Below are 25,798 nucleotides of genomic sequence, written 5' to 3'. Positions count from 1 at the left end.
GAACAAATTTTTTCAAAATTTAACTTTCGACCGCATATAATTGGTAAGTTGTCTAAAAACACGATTTGTAGAAAATTTGGCTTAATCCCATTCACTAGAAGCAAAGTTATTGGAGCGCAAAATTTTATTTGTAAAAATAGTATTTACGTTGGCAAATTTTTTGAATATTCGATACAAAACTACCCACCGTAAATACTATTATTTAAAATCCGAAATTTTGAACATCAATAGCTCCGCTTTTACCGAGTCAAATTTGCTACGCAAGTATTTGCAGACAACATAACAATTTCATGTGGTTGTGAGTAAAATTTGAATATATTTTTAAATAATTCTTTCCACATTAAATTAATTAGTTTTAAACTCCAGTAGCTTCGCTGCTAGAGGTTGGAATTCGGCCGAATTTGCGGTGCCCTGTTTTTTTAAATCAACCTAACAATTTTATCGAATAGCCACAACAATTCGAACAACCCTAAATACATGACTTAGCCACGGATGGATGCGCAACACGTGGCCAGATTATATTTCATATTCGTTCACGAAGTTACCCGAAATCGTAATTTCTATGTGCTTACAGCGCGTTTCGTATCCATCCGTAGATGAGTTGTTTGCTGTGTGACTGTCTACACCATTTTTACAAACCTCGAGCAAACAGTTTGTTCCATTCCAATAGATCGCTTTCCATATTATATTTTTACTCGCTTATTTTCGACTAGCAATAAGTTCAACGATTTGCTTTCGTTTAGATAAAGTGTCTAAGAAATGCTCCGACGAAAATGGCGGTCGTCGAGTGTAAGAAAATATTCACTGGTCTCCATTTTCGCTTTGTTCTGTATACGGTGGATGACGAAGAATGACGAGGCCGAAAAGTTTTCGGTCGGACGCCAAAAGGTGAGTCCGAATTTTTGTTGTTGGTCAATGTGACATGACTGATCCTCTCATTGGAAACGAAGTAGAAGTAACGCCATCAATTTCTACTCAATTGCAAGTACAAGTAGAAGTAGAAGTCTGAAAAGTACTCAAGTAGTTAAAAGAAGTAGAGGGGTCGCATACTTTAAGCAGGAAATCTGAGGTGACTGATTGAGAATTTGTAAGATGCATTGCATATATATATACATATATTATTCATCAACTAACGAAAACTGACGCTAACATGATTTGGATTTGATATTGATTTAAGATAATTTTGAAGTTGGATTTGTACTTGGACATGAAACTTGACGTAAATTTCCATTCGATCAATTATTTACATATTATTCTGTGTTTCAACTTTTATTTGAACCTAAGATCCGGAAGAGGATTTTGCTTGAAAATATAAAATCCCATAATCTCTTATCAGAAGATCATCTTGCTCTGGCACGAAAGAGCCTGGAAGAAAAAGAGTTTGGACGAAACCAGATGCGGATCCTGCAGCTTTACCAGCGACCGCACTCTGGTAAAGACGATTCGGTTTTCAAGTTCGAAAATTTCGAATCGAACTCGAATATTCGCAGCTCGGACATCCGTCGACCGCGGTCGTTCTGTTTCGGTCGGAGAACATCGAACCTGAAGACATGCCGACTCCGGAAATGAGGTGTGTGTCTGATGTTGTGATATCACTTCTAGAGTAGTATAGTCAATTAGTAATTATTAGTGACTAAAGCTCAAGTCGAAGTAACTATTACCAAGTACGTAAAGAACTAAGTATTAAAATCCCAGTATAGTCTAAAATCATTACCACTTGAGTATCTAGTCATCGGTAATCTTACTCACGAAGAAGTGGAAAAAGGGTCGTAGATTCCTTCTCGAGTAAAAGTAGCTGAAAAAGGAGTACTGTCAAGTGCAAGTAACGTCGTCAATTTCTACTGAAGTGCAAGTAGAAGTAACTATTCTATCTCTGGTACAGTGGTTAACAACCTTTTTCTCCTCTTCCCCAATATCAATCTCGACACAAATTTTCACCCTGCATATTTACGGATCCGAAAAAGATGGCATATATTGTCGGGAAATTAATTCACTTAACTCTGATCGCGGGTGAATTTACTAAAAATGGCCATTTTCCCGAGGTGCTAGGTTCTTGGAAAACCGGTTCTCGCGTCTACTTTCCGTTGAGTTGACCTTTCTTTTCGTGTCATATGCAGAATATATCGTCTTCACGTGCATTTTTTAACCGTGTTAATTAAATATCTCTCACCAGACGTTTTAAGATTCTCCCCCCCTTTATTCTCAAAATCGCCTTCGTTCGGAACCACTATGCCCTACTATAACTATACGAGTAAGAAGTATGAGTCAGCAAAACTTACTTTAGTACATCGAAAATTCTGACGTGACCGTTACTGACCGCCTCTGGTCACTGAGTTATTAAATGTGTCCGTTTTTTCTACAACAGACGAACAGACCAACACTACGTTTGGACCGCTGGGGAACCGCCGCCCGCCCTTTTTCACTTGAGGAAGAAATTTTTGCTGTGGGAAAACAAATTCGGATTCAACCTCACTCTGAGTTACAGGTTCGTGTTGGAATTCGTCAACATTTCGGTCAGAGTTGTAACCAAGTAAAAAGGCTCCGAGCCACAAGGCAATTTAACATAGTTTTGATCAATTCTATTTCAATTCATCACTGAGTCAGGTCCGAGTCCATGTATGCATGCAAAGGGCCGAGTTTGAGTCATACTATTTAGTACAATTCAGTAGGGTTGTTCAAAAATAACTTATTCCGGGGATTTACTGATTACATTGTTAGGTTGCCAAAAATAACGCTGCACAGTAAGTTTGGCTCGATTCAAACTGCTGGATGTGAACGCACGTTACTTTGAAAATTTTGAATTTATTTTAGTTATTTTTTTATTTTTCAAATCTTACTGTCAACTGAGTTGTCTACAAAAAAAAACCGATGCTAAACAAGTTCGACGCGATTCCAGCCGTGGAAGCGAAGATACTTGAGTTTTCCATTGGCAATTCTGGGACTAGCTACTGTCCAGGCTATTTTTGTGAATCCAAAATTTACAACTGCAATAACTTCGCTTATACCGGTTGGAAGCGAGCAAAAATTGGTAAGCATTGTTCTTTTAGACAACTTAACAATTTCATGGAGTTGACAGTAAAATTTGAAAACTATTTAAATTTTCAAACTCCTGTGCGTTAACATCTACCAGTTGGAATCGAGCCAAATTTGGTGCGCATCATTTTTTTAGGAAACCTAACAATTTGATCAGAATTCCCGGAATCCGGAAAAAATTATTTTTGAACAACCCTACTGTTCAGTCTCGCGTTCTAGTCATGTTCAACTCATTGTATGCAACTCTGCTCGGGTCAAACGAATCCCTTGCATCCGTGATATACTCGTTTGTCTTACTCTTAACCTGAGATGGCCAGTAAAGTACTTCTACTTCGTCGGAGTACTCGAATAGGTTTTGCCTACATGCACTACTCTCTACGTCTACAGTATGTATTATTTTAATTACTTCTACTTCACAGTCATCAGTTTCATCGGCATGATCTAGGCCTAGATTACGTACTTTTTATTTACTTGGAAATCGCTACTTCTACCTGCATACCTCAATGTGAGTTTACGCCAATACTTCTACTTGAGTAGCAACGTTGACTACTTTAACCACTTCTGTATATTGCAGGACCGATTCGTCGCTCTACCATCCGTACGGGACCGTTTCGGAAGCCATCGAGTCCGTTTCACAAAAAGGCTATCTGCGAAATTTGGCCAAATTGCTAAAAAGCAAAGAAAAACTTGCGGTAGCAGCAGTTTCCAATTGCGGTTCCACTTCTGCGGCTGATATCAGACTCGAAATTTTGCGAAATTTGCGCGAAAGACATCATCTCTCCGCGGATTACGTTGGAAAATGCTTCAGCAATACCTATGACATTAACTTTCAATCACTGTTGTCGAAATACAAGTTCTTCCTCGCGTTTGAAAACTCGTACCACTGCAAAGACTATATCACAGAGAAGTTTTATCGCAACGCACTATACGTGGGGGTAGTGCCTGTGGTTTGGGGTTCTTTCAAGGCAGACTACGAGAAAGTCGCTCCCAAGAATTCGTTCATTCATTTGGAGGACTTCGCGACTATGACGGAACTCGTGGAATATTTGAACTACCTGGACGGGAACGATTCGGCTTATCTCGAGTATTTCAGGTGATTCACGGCATTGAAAGCAGACAGCTCAAGTCGGAATTAAGCGGCGCTGTAAATTTCTGCACAACTGCAAGTAGAAGTAGCAATTTCGAAAATGTGTCAAAACTAGTTGAAGTGGAGGTTGAAAATCAATGTCTGAAAAGCACCCCAGTAGATTTGTTTGAGGATTCTCATACTTTTAACAGTGATTACTTTCAAATTCAAGGATATACCATCACAACTGACCCAAAATGACTAGCACAACTACAAAAATAGGTGCGATTGTCGAAAATATGTTCAATTATGTGATACAGCGGTTATTTCACGTGGTTTTAAAACAATGTCGCCCGAAAAGTGATTCCAACTTATCCCAATACTACCTTATAGTTTTCAAAGCCAGGTTTGTAATGGCTCCAGTCATGAATCGACTGAGTGCGACTCGAGTCACGATTTTTTATTGACTCGACTTGACTCGGTGGCGAGTTGAAAATGACTCGACTCGACTCAAAATTACAAAAGTGAGATTGGCTTGTGTCTTGGAACCTTGTAACCTGGTTACAACTCTGTTCAAAGTACAAATTGCAAATGGCTATTCAAGTAGCGTATAGAAAGCAAAGGCGGTCAAAGTAGGCGTTTCCGGTGCTGCAGTATAGAAGTAACGTCGTAAATTTTCACTGGAGTACAAGTGTAGAAGTAGTTATTTTAACTAAGTAAGAAAGTAAGTATTGCAGGACTAGTTTTTATACAAAAATGAAAAAAAATTTTCAGTAGCAGTAATATTGTTATGAAATGACAACCACTCGAGTAAATAGTGCAGGTAGGCGAAACCTAGGGAGACGCTAGTCACCAGCTCACTCGCGTACCCCGTCTGACGAATTTAGCCGGAATGTGTGAGCTACGACTTTCGCAGTTTGACCCCAACGTTCTCTGTTCCAGATGGTACGGTGATGCTTCGTATTCAACTAGTGTCGGCCGAGATGAAAGCTATTGCTCGCTCTGTAAAATCGCCACTTTCGGCCTTGAATCGATCAAAACGGACGCTCAATCTGCAGTCGGTGAAACGAGATATTTCAAGCAAACTCCAACTCCTGTCAAGTCTCTACACTCGTGGTTTTACGGAGGCAACCATAGAGATTGTTTGAGGACGAGACTGAGAATCGGACCTGCCGCCGTCAAGCCTCACTGACCGCCACAAGGTATACACTGGGATTGTTCGAAATTAACTTTTTTCAAATTCTTAAAAATTTTACTCAATACCCCATGGAATTGTCAAGTTGTTTAATAAAACGATACATATAGATTTTGGCTCAAATCCGACTCGCAGGACCGAATTTATTGGCGTTGAAAATCTTGGATTTGAAAAAATAATATTTATGTGTGTTATCCTAGAATTATTAATAAAAATCGTCACTTCTATGTGCTGGAATTGAGTAAAATTTGTTTTGGTCAAGTTATTGTGGAGAAACTAACAATTTAATGGATTAGACCAGGGGTCCCCGACACGACGTCACATCTTGCGGCCCGCGATCTGATTTCAGGTTTCGAAACAACAATAAGTAAAACATTTTGAAATAATGAAATTGACTTCAGTCTCAACATGTTGTTGTTGTTTTTTCAAAATAAGCGATTCTCCTGAGCCAAACATCACTATTCCTCAGTAGTTTAAACGGCGATGACAGCAGCAATCCACCGAGGGAGAACCAGCCGACATTAATGGGCAATAGTCATATTGCCTTGACGTGGAATATCCCAGACACCGCCAAGACCGAGACGTTGAGAAAACGGCTAAGGTCTTCCCTAAAAGATCAAGCTTTTCGATGAGATAGTCTTTCAGCTATATCATTAGTCGCTGAAAAGCGTTGTCACATATCGTGTTCAGCTCATGGTTTAAAATAACATAAAAATGTTGATCATGATATATTTTGTTGAATTTCTATTTATTTATTAAAACATTACTTCTTTTGTTGGAACTATGCCTGTCGCCTATGTTTGAGAGCACAGCGTTGTACCGACGTTAATGAAACGTAAAAGTGTGGTCAATTTTGCCTCGAAAATGCATTCCTGTGGCCCGTGGCCTCTACAAAATTTGAAAAATGGCGCGCGACCTCGTTTTGAGCTGGCGACCCTTGGATTAGACAGTAAAATTTCTATATTTTTGAAAAATATTCTATAATAAATTCAAATTTTCATATTAATATAGCTTCACAACTACTAGTTGGAACTGAGCCAAATTTGGCGTGCAAGGTTTCTTTTACCCAACCTGACAATTTGATAAAATATCTGCAAAAAGTTGAAATAAATAACTCCAGGATGTTTGGCCTACTTGCGCTACTTACTAAAGTGCTCACATTTTAACACTACTTCCAATTCTAGGTAGGTTTTTGCCAACTTCGACAACTTGCTGAAGTGGTGATTGTTTTACACTATTACTTATACTAAGACTCAACTATTTGCAGTCGTTAAGCAAAAGTAGGCCCAGAATGCTCACAAGTTTACTTGGAAATTGCGACCTATTGTACTCGAGTACCAGAGATGACTAATTTGACCAACCAGGTCGTCGATATTTTCCTAATTATCCCTCTGACAATACATTCAAGTTTGCTAAACGTAACAGGTTGCACGGTGGAACGCTTCTTGAGAACAAGTGATCGAATCGAATCTCCGTCCCCCTGAATCGCCTGAAAGCTGTCTGTCCACCGAGGACTCGTACGCGATACTTCTCTCTGTTCGTATGTCTGCAAAGTGCTGGATATGAAAGTTGGATATTCGAAGAACTGAACTGAAGATATAGCATGTTGCGTTGTTTTGGTCTCGGGGGCAGGCCTAAATGTCCGATTAGGTACTGATACTGCATGTGTAACACGCCCTGGCAGGCTGAGCTGTCTTCAATCCAGGCCGAACTCGATCCGATGAATTACGAATATTATTTACGAAATTCAGTCATCAACTTGAAAATTGACCATCCTATGGGGACCCAAGACCAACGTTTGGAGGGGGGGACGAACTGCTGTTGTGGTCCTGATTGTAGCTGCAACCCCCGCTAACATGGTGTATAAGCGGATTGCTATGGCGGTAGGTCCAAATGTTGACTAAGAATTGCGAAATCACGATTGGCGCCCGTTCCAAGTGGAGTCACAACAGAATAAGATAAAGTGAACATAAAATTCTGCCTTCCACTTAATACAGACACTGCAAACCGCCGTTACGAGAAAAGGCAAAGAACGGCTCGGTTATAATATATATCAGCACTCAGCAGCTGTTGATTTCTGATGCTTTGTTGTGGAAATCGTAATGTTTCATTTGACGAGTACTAATATTTCAAATCTTCGTCCTGGGCCTACTGCTCGCCAACCAGCAGCGGCCAAGCTGCGTTAAATTAAGCACAGCCAAATATCAATACAAAATTTACTATTTGAAATTAGGCAGAGTGGTGATTATTATCCTGTTTCGAGGTAGCGGCATCTGGGGTGCATTGATATCTGATATAAGACACAGCAGTTGTTCATACAATCACACTACAATGTACCGGGCGCTACGTACGGGTACGTACATCGAATATCTATTTACTGTGTGTGGATTGGATACTTCTTACCCAAGGACGAGCAAAGCTAATACCTCTGTCGTAATAATGGGTAGTGCGTTTGAAAATCATGCGTAGCCCATGTGTGATCACTAACCTGGTATAATATCTCGTCCTTGCTCACGAATGTTCAGTTTATGTCATGGTCCTTGCATAAATAAAAGGTAATCGTTCTTTCACAAAGAAATCGATTAGATATGTGAAGTAGTCGATTACGATTACTTCAGATTTTTTCGAATATAATCGATTGCGATTACGATTACTCGAAAATGCTGTAATCTTCGTAATCGATTATGATCACTAATCGTGATTACCCCATGTCTAGTATGATTACGAGTTTCAGCCACTCCCGCTTCCAATAACACGCGAGTTTTTTGGCTGTTTTCTATGAATAAGCGACTTTAGCGTCGCTGTGGAATACAGACTTGGGCAACCAGAATATCTTCAGCGTTTGGAAATTAGATTATAATTAAAATTATAGCTACAGTTTTTTTTCAAATTAGACTAGAATTAGAATTATAACTACAGAGTTTTTCCAAATTAGATTAGAACTAAAATTATACCTATACACTATACAGTTTTCTCCAAATTATATTAGAATTAGAAGAACTGAATGCGTGAACACTTGGACATTGAATGAAGTTCAGTTCATATCAAATTAAAGTCCATTGTCATAAGCATGAGAATAGCAACTGTAGGCACACTGCACAGCAAGCTCGGCTCGTTTCGCACTATATACTTCTCCTGTCGCATTTTCGGGAAACAATAAGTTGCATCATAATAAAAATGACAGCATAGAAGCATACCACAAATTAGATTAGAATTAAAATTAAAGAAACATTTCATTCATTTTCAATAACTGGATTTAAATTAGATTACCGGTACTTCTAATTAGTCTAATACAACTAGAATTATATAGTACGAAAGTAGACGAAGGCTGACTAAGAAGTTACGTAACATGGTTGAATTCGACTGTTTGCCTTGCCACAATCGTTTTTATATCGCATATAGCTATATCACAGGAGCCTTCGCTAAGTAAGACTCAGAAGAATTCTCAGATTGCTAAACCAAGGAATGCAGTCGACTGAAAGACGGTGGCAATAATCTGCGCATAATACATAAACGAAAATCCGCGGCGTATCTCACAATTCAATGCATCTGTATTTTGAGCTGGCAACGGAGATCTGTATTGTCATCGTAACTGCTTTAACGGGCTAGGCATAATCGAGTGCCTGGGGAGTGATCCGACTCTGTATCGAGTATTAGGCTTCTTCAAATCGATTATCACTCATGGTGATGTCGTAGCACTGTAAATATGAATACATGTACCACAAAGAACATAATGCCAGTTTTGCATCACATTACATATAATTTACTGTTTTTAACCCTACCTATTTTATTGCAGTTAGTGACAATGATGTGGGTTGATCACGACTTCACAGATATGTCATTTTCACTGCTTTGTACTGCGTTTCGTATGCTACGATACAACCAATCGAGGTTTCAAGGATTTGACAGTGGACAATAGCGTCTAAAATATGCTCGAAAAGGTCATCTCTCACTACCCGACCGCGAGTCATTAGAATTAAAACTCGATTCGGATTATCTTTACCGAATCATTGTACCCCGTCGTGCTGCTATTCTACCAGTTGATGCGAATCGTGAATCAAATACTTGCGGTCATAAAACGAAGAGACGAATTTCCAAACCATTCATTACCACAAGGCGGTCGTTATCTGGTGATCGGGGTTATTATGTGTTCTTGGGAGTATCGAAAAATCAGCCTGTGTGAAAGGATCGGTTTTCGGGCAAGCCCGTTCCCACCGACAGATAAGAATATTCCGCAGTTCCGAGATTAGCTACCAGCGTCTCGAGAATACACTGTAGCCCTTGACTACCTGAGTGACTACAGGTTCTCACGGCTCCAGTTTCGCGCTTTCAGAGGCCGCGTCCCGTGTAATGTATACACGTACACACGCACGCACACACACACACACACATAAACACACACACACACACACAAACAAAGAAACAAACATGCAAATGTCTCTCCTAATCATGATGAGCTCTATCGGCAATATTTTCTTTTTGCTCGCATGTTAGACATTTGGTAAATAATGTTACATATATGAACTTTCAACATCGGCCATACTGTCAGTATGAGTGGTATGCAGCAAAGGAATGAATGTTACGCATAGGTGATCAAGTAGTCAAACTGGGTACTCAAGTAGAAGTACCAGTGTGTTGCGCAGTTCTACTCAAGTATAACTTTTCGAAGCACATAAAAAATGAAGGCATTCTAGTCCGCTCCTAAGCATTTTGCCTGGAATTCAATGCTATTCAATTAAAAGAGCAAGTATCTAAAACGTATCAACTTGAATCAATGGTCGGAGGTGCTTAAAGTCGCTACTCAAGTGAAAGTATGAAGTAGCGTCGTGCATTTCTATTCAAGTACAAGTAGGCTAACAATAAATATTTCAACCTAACGAAAAAGGACAATATTCAATGTATATGTCTAGTTTTCTCTAAAAACTGAAGGCTGTAAAGTAGAAGTAGAAGAATTCTAAATTCAAAACCACACTGAGTAGTGCAAGCAGGCAAATTTCCGATACTCAAGGATAACTATGGTAATACATCTATAGCAAAGTACAAGTACAAATAGAGATTTTGTTGTAAAAGAGTAAGAGTCTAGGACAGTTCAGCCCGAAGTGGGCAAACGACGATCCGCAATAACCGTTTTGTCCGGCCTCCAAGAAAAATATTGAAAAAATGCGTGCTGAAAATCTAATTATTGCAGAGACGTGATGAAACTTTTTTCTTACTATAGGCCTATTTTACCACGAATATGATAAGCTATAGTCTTGCACGCATTTTTAAAGGTTTCAATTGCTAAACATTACAAAGATTCAAAACAGAAATGACATAATTCGGTTCACGACCGTGATTTTGAATTGGAGACTACATCAAGTTTATTACTTTTAGTGCTGTGCCTGGAAAAACCGATTCGCGCGTCTGTTATGTAGATTAGTCTTCGATATTTGTAGAATTATTTTATATATTATCAATATATTGAAGAAATATGTTTAAATGTAACATGGTTGTGATGCTGTCAGCATTGTGTGTCCTGGAGGTAAAGCGAAGTAGAATCAGCACATCTATACTAGAGGTCGACCGATTATCGACATCGCCGATTATCGACCCGATATTTAGAGATTTCCCGATATCGCGACCGATATTTTATACTTGAAAAAGTATAAAAAATATTGGAAATTCAATGCTCCGTGTTCTCAATCTCAAGAAATCGACGACGCAAAGCACGATATATGACAGTTTACCCTTGCAGGACGAGTTTAAATGGGTGAGCATGCGCAGAAACTATGCTTCCTGCATTACAATCTACCTTTTCTAGACTGATCTGCAATTTCTATCATGTTTTGCTTTTTATGCTATCACAAATTTCAACGAATGTGCAATGATTCTTTTCAATTTCAGTTTTCTCGTATGTTGTTCAGTTTTCTGTTGCATGAACAAGTGCCATCTTGCCTAATATAAAATATTTTTGGTGAAATTGTTCTCTGCTCCTTTCATAATAATATCGGCCTATGATATCGGTTATCGGCCTTGTGAGTGTGCCGATATATCGGTATCGGCCTGTATAAATCAATATCGGTCGACCTCCAACCTATACATCGCTAATTTTGACGAATTGGTTTTTGAGGACGACCAGCTAAAAAGATCTTGTCCATATTTCTGACGCGTATATTTATTGTTTTTAAAATATATTCATATTACCACCATATTTCCTCAGTCACCGTAGAATTAAATAAAAATAATGCGTTTTGGCTGAAATCTCTCTTCACTATGGTGCGGCCCTCAAATGGATTCAGATGTTGAAAGCGGCCCGCGAGCCAAGTTTGCCCAGCCCTGGAGCCTGAACAACTGAATCGTGTTAAGGAGAAATTAAAATATAAGGTCCCATATTTCTACTCCAGGACAAGTAAAACTAGCAAAACATAAACGCACAAACTCTCCGATCTCAAATCATATGAAAGTATATTAACACAAAATATCCGACGGATAATTGTGACGTCGTCGCCAATTGAATAAAAAACGCGCATCGAAATCACAGAATCGACAAGAAATTGCGCACTCCCGTTTTCATTGCATCATATCCGTATACAATAACAACATAGTCGAGGAACGACTATCATATGATATAAGCGACGAAATAAAACAAGAACGACAGGCCGACGGCGAGCTTTGTAACGCAGACAATCAAGCTCGTCACGATTTCTTTCTGATAAACGAGTCCGATCGGATGTCGCGCCGTTTCTTCGATCACTTCTCCCTTGACGTTCTTGTGAGGAAAGGCTTCTTCCGGGGTCGGGGCCCCCAAAAAGTCGCACAGAGGAGCCCAGCCTTCCTTGCAGTTGAACACGAGCAGTTTGTCAGCCGGGGCTTTCTGAAAATAGCAACGGGTCGATTTCACACCATTAGAAGTGCTTGTATACTTTTCAGAGTACACGAGTAGGTTTTTTTAGTGAAATTACTTACTTTTTGCACTTTTAATTTCAAAAAAGTATGAAGTAGTTTCACAACACTGTATTCTGTAATGATGATATTATTTACTAACAGAGGTGAGTTACGAAGTTTTACTTTTTCTGACCAATGAAGTAGACTGGCCTGGTCACTCGTGTGGTTATGCTTTTAGATTACTCACACTTGTATTTCGCAGTGTTCATTTTTTATACGAACTAGGCCTGGAATCCCAAATTTTTTACTTACTTGAAAAAAAAACGGTATTTCTACTTCGTATATTTAGTTTTCATACTACTTCCACGTGTACTTAACCCTTTTTTGGCAAATTTATGGACTTTCTACGATATCTGTTTTTAAAAATGAGGAATGCCTTTCTTGGGTTCATTTTTTCAGGTAAAACTAGGCCTTGAATAATTTTTTACTTGGAAATCGCTACTTGAACATGGGTAAGAATGATGGATACTTTGATCATCCATTGAACCTATAGTTTTGCGTCAGCAGAATAGCGTGTAAGTATAAGTGGAGCTATATTTTTCGTTGTAAAAATAATGCAGTTGATGTATGCATCAAAATATCATACAACAAAAGAATATTTAACAAAAAGCAAACGAAATAGTAAGGTCTGACCATTCCAGTGGAAAATATTTTCGATTATAAACTATATCTTAAGAAATGATTCAGCAAAGAGGAGGGATTCTCGGAAGTTCATAACTTCAATATGCAATTGGATAATATATTGACATTGCTGTAAACACGAATATTTTCGGTGGGCGCTCGTCATGGTCAATCGTCAGCAACTACTAGATATTATTTCAAAAGAACTTTATGTATCAAATTTCGATTAGAAAATAACTTCTGTTGATATGCCAATTTCTTTTCGATTCTCTATTTATTACTGACGATTATTACCCCTGACTAGTGTCAACCGAAAATATTCGGGTTCATTTCAATATGAGTACACTAGTCCAGTGCTTTTCAACCTTTTTGAGCTTCATTCGCACTTTTTTTGTAAAATAAATTTCATTCGCACAAACTAACCGAAAATTGTTATACAAAAAGAAGATGAAAATACAATATTTATTTGTTCAGATGTGCAACAAATTGGCTACTATGTATCTCAAGCTATCAAGTGTCTCATTAAAAAGGCTACTATTTTCGCTCGTTTTGATTTCAACAATTTCACTAAAACCCTTCTCGGCCAAACAAGTTGCCGGGTTGTGTACAAGAACGTCTACTGGTGCTTGGATGGCCAGGTCTTAAAATCGGTTCTGCACTGCTATCCAAAATACAACGTATTTTCCACGAGTCAAAAACGCTTGCTGAAAGAAATCGATTTTGAGAGCTGACAAAAAGGTCTAGGAGGCTCCAGTATGTCGAACGGGTGAAAACCTTACTTGTTTGCATTGAGGCGTTTGCCTTATGTCTTGGAAAATAAGGCCCAACTGATCAAGGAAAGTAGGCAGTATAGGCACATCAGAGTTCGCTACCTTATGATACGTTGCTCCAACTTTTTTTTTCGATTTCCGATTTTCTGTCAATGTATATGTTGGTAGAGCAAATAAACTAGCGATACTGTGTGTTCTGCTCTTTGGCTCAATCTAACTTGAGAATTCACAACGGTTTAAAAATGTTAAAGCAGCTTTTTAGACTACCACCAAAATCTGAGTTTTTGCGGCATCTCGCGACCCGAGCCTCACCCATGAAAAGGAATTCAATATCAATATTACAGTAGTATGCTACGATTTTACGGGCATTTAGGCCTATGAAATACAGAACGCGCACACAACAATTCTATCCAACACTGCTCTACAAAATTGTCTGACGCACGCGATTTCAAATTAGGGTGAATTAAATTCCTCTGCGTGTTGCAGTTGTACTACTGTCTACTCAGATCGCAGGAACAGGACTATTCCGTTCCGACAACAGAGCATATCCATATCTAATGGTTCGGCCATCCAGCGTCGGTCATTTTTGGTCAAGGTTTTGTCGAAGCTTATGTTTTGGCACCGCCTTTTATCAGCGGCTTCTTGGCCAAAACTTTACCTCGTCATGTGACCCGACGCAGAAGGGGTTGTCCTCAAAATGAACGAGTCTCACATACCTGAACTCGCTCGTTGCACATCCCTAGTCCGTACACTAGTTCATCCCAACGGTCTTTGACCATGTTTACCAGTCGGACAAATCTTATCATGAATTCTCATGATAAAGTCATATTTTCAGCGTGTCTCGCCTATTGGCCTAAGATTTGTCAAAACTATCGCAGTATTGTTCGCAATAAATTCAACAAATATTAGATACATATTAACAGATAGGTCAGGCCACGTGTCGACCCAAAATTAGACCCTCTGTGGACCATACTTAAATATCCGTTGAATGGGTAAAAATTCGCGATACATTAACTTGCAAATGTGAGTCTGTAATGATGGTATTTACTACTATCCACGTGCCTCGCACTAATCGAACGGTATATTACGAAAGTATGAGGATTGTTTAGCGAAAGAAAGCAGAAAGTCAATTTGACGTCATTTTTTCAGCCTGTCGCAGGCTCAGACGGGCTGATATACTGTATGTCTGCCACTACACAAACTTCAAAACCAGGCTTTTGGTTAAGTAGAGCGAAAATATTAACTCACAACGGCTTGTGAGAGCTACGATTAGTGGTATGGGTTGTAAGTTAAACAAGTTTTTATAATTGCATCGCAACAACAAAAGTTACACTGCCCTTCAATTTCCTATTGGGTGTATTTGAATTATTCCAGGTCAGCGAAATTACCAATTATTATTCACGATTTTCATTCGCACTCATCCGGGATTTCCATTCGCATCACCTTCGTCATTCGCACTGAAATTTTTTTCATTCGCACAAGTGCGAACCGTCACACAGGTTGAAAAGCCCTGCACTAGTCAATAGCAAATAAATGAATAACATCGCCACAGGTCACGCAAGCTGTTACTATTATTGAATTGAAATGAACACGATTCCCGCTTAAAAGTGCCTAAATCGAACCTGCACGACACGATCGTTATGACTCCGATATCTCATCTTCAAAACCGATTCGTTCATCGGAGTCCGTCTCCGGAACAGCGCCCGGTCCACGTCGAACCCGAACTTATCTGAGAAATTAAAGTAGTTCGAAGTCCGAGGCTATAGATTCGGATCTGAGTTCGACTCACACGATCTGCTCAAGAGCAGCCCGGTTTTCCTCTGCAGCAGAATCTCGACGAATTGTAAAACGCGCGCCAGGAAGTGACTATCTAATCTACGGAAATGGTTTTCGAAACTACGGAACCAGGCTTCTTCAGAGTCGCGCACAGTAAGAATAATCTGAAATAAAATACATAAAAATATTAATGAACATAAACATAATATATTTGTATATGATAATGTGGTTCCCGACCTTTTTCGACTCATCGCCCCCTTATCAATCTCGACACAAATTTCGCCCCCTCCCGCATATTTATGAATCCGAAAAAGTGGACATATAATCGGGAAATTTGGTGAATTTACTAAAAAAAAGGCCTTTTCTGAGGTTGTACGTGCTCGGAAAACCGGTTTTCGTGGTCTACTCTCCGTTGAGTTGATTTTTTTTTTTCGAGTCTTATTCAGAATAGCGGTCTTCTGGTTCATATTTTGACCGCGTTAATTAAATATATCTCACGGAACGTTCGAACATTTTCGCCCCCTTATTTCTCAAAACGCACTCTTGGGGGCGATATCTCCCACGTTGGAAACCACTGATATATACAATATAATGATGATCTGAAAGATCGCGGTCAGCTGCCGCCGAGTTCAACACAACAGAGCATTAAAACACATGACGTTGCATTTTCACGAAGATGAAACTCATTCTAAGTTCTCAGCTTAGTTTATTATTCATCCCATCGATCAAAATACCACTCGGGCCTACAACATGTAAATAAGACGGACGGATAATGGTGTATTGTATAGTATACACTGAAGTAAGAATTCCCCAGACTCGCGTCGAAGATTTCGAATGTCGAATGTCTGAAGACAAAGCACTTCCACTTTTAGGAGTACAAAATAGGTTTATCATACTTGCACTGCTTAATCAAAGTTGTTATGATTTTAGACGAATTCCGCTTTTACTAAACGCCACACTTTCAGGAAGAAGGAACCTGTTCCGAGTTCGCAGCTCAGTTTATTCTTTTGATAGATTCAAAACAATATACTATTCAATTGTATACTGCAGTTTTGTACCTCCAGGAAGCTCTCCTGATTCAAAACAATACAATATTACGATATATTACAACATATCTGTGAATTGCCGCGTTATAGATTCAAAAAAGATTTACTTGGCCAATTATGTTAGTAACACTTTTGTTTGATGCGAATTTGATCAGATCTTCATCAATTTAAAACTCCGCAAGGTTGCGATAGAACGAAATGATATAGGAAGGTCTCGAAACGAAACAGCCAAATTGTCTTAGAATACGTAAACAAGAGACACGCACAACTATTATACCTTGTATAGTGCGTCTATCTTTCATTGTATCGCAGTTTTGAGGTGTTTCGAAATGATAACAATATTAATAAACTGATTCTGATACAGTGAATTTTAAGAATTCTCATGAATCGGCTCGAAGATAGCGGATTAATTGTTAGCCGAGTCAAAACTGCTTACTTTTTTCGTGTAGAAATTTACGATTTTACTTCAACTTTCCAGCTCTCAATTTTGTTTCAGGTAAAACTAGGCCCAGAATACTCGTTCTTTTATCTACTCGGAAATCGTTTCTTTTTCTTCTACTCACGTAGAAATCTACGGTTTTACTTCTACTTCAGTTATCGCTTTTAGTCAAAACTAGACCTGTAACACATACTTTGAAATCACTACTTTTACTTGGACCCAAGTGGAAATTTACGTTGTTTCTTCTATTTCTACGTCACAGTTTTCAATATTGTTTCAGGCAAAACCTATATACTTTTCCTTAATTTGAAATCGCCACTGATACTTGCGTATGAAGGATAAGTATACTTTGTCATGCTTTTCGAGCAGAACCCGTATCGAATACGAACCGAATCTCACTTTAGCATCCGGGAAGGCTTCGTGGATTTGCTCCCAAAACAAGGAGGCCGGTAGGTCCACCGCCGCGTCGACATCTTGATACATTTTCCGGAAAGTGTCTTCGTCCCATCCCTGGCTGAACACGGACCCCCATTCCTCCTCCAGACAGTAGAGATGCTCCACAAAGTCGAAGACGCTGAAACCTAGTCTCTTGAGTGCGGCGTTCACGGATTTCGTGCCTGTTTTAGGGCAGCCTGCTACGATTATCTTCATCTACGTAAAGAGGGTCGTGGAATTACAATGATAGCTACACAGTTTTGTACAAATTAGATTAGAATTAGAGTTGTAGCTACACATTTTTCCGAATTAGATTAGAATTAGAATTATTGACACAAATTTTTTCTCAAAATTAGAATAAAATTAGAATGATAGCTTCACGGTTTTGTCCAAATTACATTATAACTAGAATTACTGAATTTGCCAAATTTCCAAAATTGAATTCAATTCCCAATTAGGAAGAAATGCGACAAAATAAAGTTCACTTCTTATCAAATCAGAGACCATTCTCGTGAGCACGAGAACGGCAAATGTCTGAACACTGAGCCTGGCTCGTTTTGCACAACATACTTCTCCTGTATCGAGAAAACCAAAAATTAAATTACAGTGAAATCTAGTGCATAGAAACCGTTCACTAATTAGATTAACGCCATTTGGCCCAATCAGGCTAATTAGACGAGCATTATTATCTAGTTGGCCAAGTCTGTCTGTTCCGAACTCATAATTCACTTCGAGCTATAGCCGATCGCATTTCATAACAGGCGAGCCGAAGCAATATGATATCAGGCTATTCACAGGACTCTACAGAGCATGACGCGTACATGACATTTGGCATTTGACATAAAGCAGACTCGCCCGAACATTTCGCTTTCGAGTGGAGATCATATCGGGAGTAAAACCGCACAGACTCCTTGTTAGATCATCGTTTCGTGAAACTCTAGCGCAGAGTCAACAATACGCACGCGGTCAGTGATCGCTGACGCGTTGTTTTGGATAAGGATTAAATAAACTATAAGTATCATGATCATCACTTTTATTTAGAACTATGAGCTACGCACGATACCTGACAACAAGGATTCGATTACTGAGGCTAGCGAAGCCCCAAGCCGTTTGCTAAGCGTCTCGGTCGTGTCTGGGATAGCATACGACATGGGAATGTGACTGCCCAGTGCCCATTCATATCAGCTGATTCTACCTCGATGGAATGCTGCTGCCATCGCCGAAGCCGTTACAGCTAGTGAGGAATAGTCGTGTTGGGAACAGATGAATAGCTTAGTTTGAACAATCATCATCATCATCATCATTGGTTTATTAGCAATTTTATCAGTTCAATACACCACAAAAAATGCGATACAATGAAAAGACAGGAAGATGTCGAAGCGACAAGGAGTAGTCTATAGAATCTGACACGCACCTTGGCAACAAAAACAAAAATATATTCTAAAACTGAAATTAATTTAGCATTTCAAAATGCTTTGCTAAGCGTTCTTCCCAAATCTCAAATCGTATCGGGGGCCGCAAAATATGACCTCGCTGGCGGCGAAATATCACCTCGCGAGCCGCGTGTTGGTGACCCCTAATATAAACGAACTAATGCATGAATGGATCTGCTCGTCCAACACATGGTGCGCGACAGAAAACATTCGTTTGTACGTAATGCGCACACTATGACACTATAGTCCTAATATTTTGACTTGTATTATTAGACAAGTCATTAGTCACTATAGTCACTACTGACTATAGTCAGCCCTCAAGATTCCGGACCTCGATCTGACATATCAACCTCGCGTATCGATACAACGTAATTTCCATCACTAGTCGTTTTATGTTATCCCTTATTTATTTCCATCCGGTGTGCACTGTGCAATGTGCATGCCTCTCTTTTATTGCCTATGGCCGGGTGTGTGTCTGATTTTAAAGACTACTCCTGGTCGTTTCGACACATTCCTTTCAGATCATTGTATCGCAGTTTTGTGGTGCTTTGAAATGATGGAATTATTTATGATAAACTGATACTGAAAGCGATTGTTAGTAGTTTACAAATTTAGAAATTTCGTGATCAGGGTTAAACTCAGTTGCTCGTAACCTTTACTGACTGGCCCGGCGAACCATTAAGAGCAAGCCTTCGGCGAACCCCAAATATTCGACTGGTCACAAAAACATCTATCATATTACATTACACATATTCTAATACATAACTATATAGAATACCCATGTACGAAATGAACTGCGCATCAACAACAGTGTTAGAAAAACAAAATCACGACTCACAACTTTCACACAAAACAAAGAGATTATAATCGATATTCACGGCGTATTAGTGTGACAAACTAGTTTGTGTTTAAATAACTGGCGAATTAAATTAGATTTTAGAATCAAGATTCGATTTCGCTCATAGAGGCACACCGTGGCGTTTAGAATCGATATCAATAGCAATAAACGAACATATGAGTGAATTATACGCTTCATTCTTTTCATTGTACGGCAATATTGTAGCATTTTGAAGCGATGAAAATATAAAACGAATGAACGCAATACCCTGTGAAAGCCTCAACATCTGCCGCGTGGGAGAACACATTCTTTTGTTCACACTATTCACCTCGTTTTGACATCAGAATTGATCTCTTCCTCTTTAAATACCTGGCTGAAATTGCTCATACCGCAAAGCCTAGCATTAAATACTCGGTTTGTTAACATGATGTAGCCCTATTAGGCTTTAACTGTGCGTTCCTCCGTTTTTGCCTTGGGGCTATATGCTTAAATGAAACCAGAGTCAACATGCGTTGATTGAGATTAGTCAAACAGTTTGTGTGTACCTACCTTTGAACGGATCACAAAACTCGTATAGTGGTTGCACATCAACTCACCGTATCTGGATTCGGTGCTGAGTCCGCTATATGATATTTATCTTATCTGCCTGCCTTTCCTTGTAGCAAAGCGTCGTTCCAATCGATGAATGATATGTAAGTAGGACTTGCTTGACACCAAATAACATTAGCAGATCTCTAAGATTAGTCATCTGCAATGACATATACGGCTGTTGATAGATCAGTGGACTACTCATACGCAATCTATATCCGCTTTATGGTTTTACCACTTACCAGGCCTGCTCAGTGCACACTTCCGCGTAGAACGGCGTCAAAAACCTTGCAACAATGGGGCTGGTCATTTCAACCACCGAATCATACGTTACAAAATAGCCTTAAACGTTACGAATTGAATAGTGTGTTTGTTACGTCACCTCTGATGGCATTTCGTTTCCGCAAATACGGCTTTTATAATGGCAGACGTGATTGCCTGGTTAAACAAACACTAACTCATTCCGAAACCAATATCTGTATTTGTAAACAATCGTAATCATCACCTTGAACAATGCTATAGTCACTATTAGCGTTTGACTCAAAGCGAGACGTCTGTTCAAGGAAATAAGCTGGTTAGAAATCACAATACCAGTCTACAAATCTATTCATTCCATTTGATCACCGCTTTTCCGCAATTTCCGGTAATTTCCATTCTCGGTAATATGGTGCAGTAGCGCCACCTTGAGTGAAAATGAATCTCAAACACTCTGCTTTCAATCCGAATGGTATAAGAACGCTTCCTATTTTGTAATCTCAACGAACTGGATACTTGTGTACGCTATTTTCATTTTTTGGAATTCAACCGACCTAGTATTACCTCAATTATCGCTATTAGCTTACATCTGCAGTATTAGGGTTACCATATTTTGAGATCCGAAAAAGACGCCAACAAATGGTTGCGATCTCGATCAAACACCTTGTCCTCTCCTCACCTGGTGACCTGTCGAACACCACACTGTTCGCTGATGATACTCACCTCCTCTCTTCCGCATCTTCGACGGCAGAGCTGGATGCCCTGACTGGTGACCAAATGCCTAACGTCCATGAGTGGACGGCCCAGAACAACCTTTGCATAAACGCCTCGAAATCCCAATTGCTGACAGTAAATTCAAAAAATAACCTAACCGTTAATATCGCTGGTCAGCCCGTTTCCAACACAACAGATAATGCCAAATATCTCGGGGTTTTACTGGACTCGAACATGTCCTGGAAGGGTCATATTCAGTCCATAGAAACTAAATTATCTCCGAAGTGCGGCCTGTTCTACAGCCTTGGGCGCTTCATGCCAGCATGGGTTTTTCTGATACTCTAAATCCTTAATCCAATCGAAGTTACAGTATGGCATCCTCTGTTGGGGGGCTGCCAGTAAAACTGCACCCAAGCCACTGCAGAAACTACAGCATAAAGTAGCCTACTCCGAATCAAAGCTAGGGCCCCAAAGGGGCCTGGCTGCCCATCCAATAAGTCGCTGCTGAAGAGATTCGGCGTCCTAAACATAGAAGATATGCGGAAACTAGAAATCGCCAAGTTTATGTATCAGTTTCACTGCGGCCGTTGCCCCGAATATTTCAATGACTTCTTTACCTCTGAATCAAAAGCGCACAAGTACAACACACGCGCGTCCTCGTCGTCCAAATATCATATGATCGACCGAAAAGATAATCGCTCCATCAAATATGCCGGACCTGATGTGTGGAACAGTATCCCGCCGGCCATCCGGCAGTCGATGAGCATGTCCACATTCAAGTCGAAATACAAGCAATTACTACTAAATAAATACAGTCCATCCTCAAGATTACCGGACCACGACTGACCTATCGATCTCGCTTCCCATGACATGCCGCCTTATTGAACTGATAAAATTGCTAATAAACCAATGATGATGATGAGGACACTTCTCAAAAATTCCGAATGCTGATGTGAATTTGAATTTTTGTTTACAAATTTGACTGTGTGGACTAAAAAAAAGGTCATCAATAGGGCGATTTTTTGACATGTCAAAATTATTGCGTGTTAGGTCATAATTTGTCAAAATTGTTTCCAAAGTCAAAAAATATTTGAACTCTGCATTTCGTATGTATCAAAGATTTGGCACTGTCGGTGAAGTTATCAGTTGATAGCCTACTTTATAGGCCTACCGTTGTGGACGGCCCATTGTCTGCTCATTGTGAATCATAAACGGTCAAATGAAACAAATAGGTTGACATGGTTTTATGGTCAACTTACCGCAATATCCTAACTGAAGCAAGACTGCTCTTGGTCCATTGCATGGTTCTCATATCAAGACAATATTAGGATGACTCGAGTCACCTTTTTCGTATGACTTGACTTGACTCGAGTCACCTGGCTAAAATGACTTGACTTGACTCGGCGTATCAGAAATGTGGATTGACTCGTGACTCGGAGCAAAATTCACGAGTCAATTTGAAGTCATCAAGTAATCGGTGCCGATAAAAATCACTGTATCTTGCATGGTCGAATTGTTCGCGAAATGTTGGTGTAACCTGTGAGAGCGACCAATCATTCAATGATCGTGCGTTTTACTGAGCCTCCATTGTTCTATCACAAATAAATTGACCGCAAACGAAGTGATCCAAACTTACAGCTTACGTTGTCGTAAACTAGTATAGTAGAGTAATTCAATAACAAAATGTCTCTTTCTATTCTCTGTCCTTACCTTAACCAAACCTCATATTTTATTGAAATCGAATTCGAATATAGTTTATATAGTCATCAACCATTGGCGCAGGCTTGAATTTGTATCATATAAATTTGTAAATGGGTAATGAAGTGCATCTTATCAATTAGTTTCTCTATTCTCTATTTCGGCCGGTAACTATATAAACTGAGGCTGTGCACTGTGCAGTGTGCAATTACCGGTGCCGGTCCGCCAGGTATTTTGAAATTTTATACTTTAATTTCAAGTTGCTATATATGTTGAAGGCTTTTCAATGGATGAAATAAATAAAACATCAAATACAAACTTATTCAGAACTTCGTGAGGTAACATTGGGCCTGAAAGCATGTTACCATTAATTCAGACATAGACAAAGTGCGGCCGCGGGCCAAATGCGGTCTGCGACGCGATTCTGATTGGTATTTAGAACATAAAACCTACTTTTGGATACTAATTTATGAACTAAAACAAAAGGCTGCATGAACTGAACCAGAAATGCGTTTACTTTTAAGCCTGCTAATTTTGTTCATCTGTGTATTGTGATTATACGCACTTACGCAGCCCATACGTATCGTATAATCTGGATTCAAAATACTACAAACATAGCAAAGTATACTGTAACAATTAAAGTCCAAAGTAACTTTTTGTCGCCATTGTTGCATTACGAATTAGGCCTACCCGATCTGTGATTTAAATTGTCATGTCATGCGTTTCCAATCCATAATTCGTAAAACAAGTCAACCAGTGCACGCGTGAGTAGCGGTCACCCGAAAACGATGAACAGGCGTGGTAAAAAAATAGAGGGAAAGGCTGAAGGCATACATTTAAAGATGTGAAGCACTAAATATTTCTTTACTTGAGTGAGATGGGAACCTGCCATTGTTATGGTGACCAGGTCGCCGTGTTTGGAGATATATTTTAAATCGGCATCATGAAAAATACGTCGGCCTATTTTCGCTAGTCATTTCGCACGTCTAGAAAATTAATTGCCCAACCCTGATTGAACTTGAAGTTCAAGCCGTCTCCAGTGAGGACGTGCGAGCGACAAGTACGAGCTGACTCGTCGTAAACGGCGCAGTTTGCACGAGCATTCATTTTCGAATAATTAATTTTGTGGATGACCCCTAATCGCTGTTGCCAGGTATTTTCGTGCAGCGTAATTGCATTCATAGTACGTTTGGTGGTAGTAAGAAACGAGCAAGGTAGCGCGACAAGGTGCTTGGTTCGACTATTTAACGCCACCTATCTAGATATTGTCGAACAGAAGAGTATTATTCGATTTGGCAAAGTGCCGTAGTCGGTTAATCCACGGTATTCGACGATAATCGACTCTCAGCGCTATAGCACTTTTATCCGGGAAAAAAATTACCTCGACTCAGCAGACAGGAAAATCAAATGAGTACCATCATGAAGAAACATAATTACGAACAAAGGTCTCTAAACGTCACTCTCCAGCACCATAATGCAATAAACGGTTATTCATACTTGACATTTTGGGTTGATTTCAACTTCTGATGGTCCACCGGTCCGCCTAATATTCTTGGAAATTTTACCGGTCCGCGAGGTTAAAAAGGTTGAGAACCACTAATGTAGACAACATTGTCAGAATGAAGCAACACGGTGTGTCGCCATAGCAGTGTACGCACAACTTCACTGTTGTCAGCAAACAGCTGCTGCTGTTGAACGTTCTTTCTTCATTCTTGGCATGTTACTTAGTAAGGATAGACACTTTCTACCCGAGAATGTAGGAAAGTATCTTTCGTTGTACTACAACAAAATTTAATTATTTCTACCATAAAAAGTGGTGTAGCTACTGGAATTCTTCATATGGCCAGATTTCGCTAAAATACTGGTTTTTTCATGTAAAAATTTGTCAATTTTTGAGCCAAAATCGTTTTTTTTTCTTCAGGATAAACTACTTCGTAAGGACAGACAGTTCCAACCAGAAATGAGGATGCGTAGTACATAAGTAGTAAAGTTGGATTTTTTAGGTCAAAATTTTCCGTTTTTAGGTCAAAAAAATCGCCCTAGTAATCATTGTGATTGGACTCCCAAATTACCCACTTTTCGTTTATTTTAAGATGTTGACTAGAAAAACGATTATCACTTCCGCATTACCCACTTTTTCCGTTAATTTTATGGTGTTGACTAATAAAAGAGGACATATAGGCGTCCTCCGAGGACACTTTCAATTTTGTCAAAAAAGAGGACAAATCCTCTCAAAAGAGGACGTATGGCAACCGTATGCACTTGTTGTATCTTTTATTCAGCATAACAAAATAAGCCACCAACAGAAAACTCCGAGCACTTATAAGCAATGCAAAAGGCACCGATCAGTAAACATGAGAAATGATATCATTCGACGTGATTAAACTGACGTAATACTCCACAACACACAATTTCTATAGATAGAAGAAATGCCGGTAGTCAACGACGCAGTCAGTTTAAAACATTGTCTTTGCTTGCAATTAATTCCAGATCCCTACCAAAAGCTACAAATTTTACAACATGATTTCACTGCCTTTATAATAAATTAAACCCCTCTCTGCAAAATACATTCATGCGATAGCCGAAACTGTACCATCGTTGGCAGCTTTAATTCGTAACGTATGTTACAAAAGGAAAGAATAGCATCGAAGAAGGCTGTGACATCGGGCACTAGGTTGGGGTGGATGCCAGTCAAAAGACCCCTTACTCAATGGTCGTCCGGCATCTGTTCATTACATCGCCTTGTGTGTCTTGTACATCCAGTTGTACATTGTGTGTGTGTCTTGGGCAGACGAAAATATCTGACGATTGATTGTATAAGACTCGGGCTTTATAGGCATATAGGCTACCTATGACAGATTCATCATTTCGACGCACCGGAGCTGGACTGCCAGAAAGTTTGCAGCTTTTCCGAATAGATAAGAACAGGGGTCGGCAACCTTTACTACTTAGAAACGGAGCGAAAGT

The 25,798-nt window shown here is 39.5% G+C and overlaps 2 protein-coding genes and 1 long non-coding RNA gene across 6 annotated transcripts in view; 2 read left to right on the top strand and 1 right to left on the bottom strand.

The window, feature by feature from the left end:
• LOC145443113 (uncharacterized) overlaps window positions 1–25,798 on the top strand; it is a 197,055-nt gene that overhangs the window by 145,855 nt on the left and 25,402 nt on the right. The window lies entirely within an intron of this gene.
• On the top strand, window positions 749–7,560 carry LOC145443079 (4-galactosyl-N-acetylglucosaminide 3-alpha-L-fucosyltransferase FUT6-like). Its single transcript, XM_080321074.1, has 7 exons — window positions 749–888; window positions 1,337–1,432; window positions 1,491–1,570; window positions 2,366–2,485; window positions 3,608–4,126; window positions 5,042–5,301; window positions 6,720–7,560. Exons 1-6 carry the CDS (start codon window positions 760–762, stop codon window positions 5,289–5,291), a joined length of 1,194 nt encoding a protein of 397 aa, XP_080177200.1. The 5' UTR covers window positions 749–759; the 3' UTR covers window positions 5,292–5,301; window positions 6,720–7,560.
• Window positions 11,424–20,681, bottom strand: LOC145443095 (uncharacterized). 4 transcript variants are annotated; one of them, XM_080321096.1, is made up of 6 exons: window positions 20,407–20,681; window positions 20,126–20,324; window positions 17,270–17,521; window positions 15,399–15,549; window positions 15,232–15,338; window positions 11,424–12,147 (listed from the first exon to the last, which is right to left on the bottom strand). In XM_080321096.1, exons 2-6 carry the CDS (start codon window positions 20,162–20,164, stop codon window positions 11,893–11,895), a joined length of 804 nt encoding a protein of 267 aa, XP_080177222.1. In that variant the 5' UTR covers window positions 20,165–20,324; window positions 20,407–20,681; the 3' UTR covers window positions 11,424–11,892. The 4 variants fall into 4 exon arrangements, with proteins under 4 accessions (XP_080177222.1, XP_080177225.1, XP_080177224.1 ...); XM_080321099.1 differs by having other exon boundaries at window positions 20,227–20,324; window positions 20,407–20,675; XM_080321098.1 differs by having other exon boundaries at window positions 20,173–20,324; window positions 20,407–20,672.

Source organism: Botryllus schlosseri, chromosome 7 (genome assembly GCF_051294905.1).
Source record: "Botryllus schlosseri isolate E-star chromosome 7, Bs_hap1, whole genome shotgun sequence".
Classification (NCBI taxonomy): Eukaryota; Metazoa; Chordata; class Ascidiacea; order Stolidobranchia; family Styelidae; genus Botryllus; species Botryllus schlosseri.
The sequence above is the reverse complement of the archived record's forward strand: the minus strand, read 5'-3'. Positions and strand labels throughout refer to the sequence as shown.

Excerpts from the sequence above, each read along its gene's own strand:
- LOC145443079 (XM_080321074.1), top strand. The coding sequence starts at position 760 with ATGCTCCGACGAAAATGGCGGTCGTCGAGTGTAAGAAAATATTCACTG. Across the intron at positions 1,571-2,365 it reads ATGCCGACTCCGGAAATGAG|ACGAACAGACCAACACTACG; the intron begins GTGTGTGTCTGA and ends TTTCTACAACAG. Across the intron at positions 4,127-5,041 it reads GCTTATCTCGAGTATTTCAG|ATGGTACGGTGATGCTTCGT; the intron begins GTGATTCACGGC and ends TCTCTGTTCCAG.
- LOC145443095 (XM_080321096.1), bottom strand. The coding sequence starts at position 20,164 with ATGTGCAACCACTATACGAGTTTTGTGATCCGTTCAAAG. Across the intron at positions 15,550-17,269 it reads AAGCCTTCCCGGATGCTAAA|ATTATTCTTACTGTGCGCGA; the intron begins GTGAGATTCGGT and ends ATTTTATTTCAG. Across the intron at positions 12,148-15,231 it reads ATAACGATCGTGTCGTGCAG|AAAGCCCCGGCTGACAAACT; the intron begins GTTCGATTTAGG and ends TGCTATTTTCAG.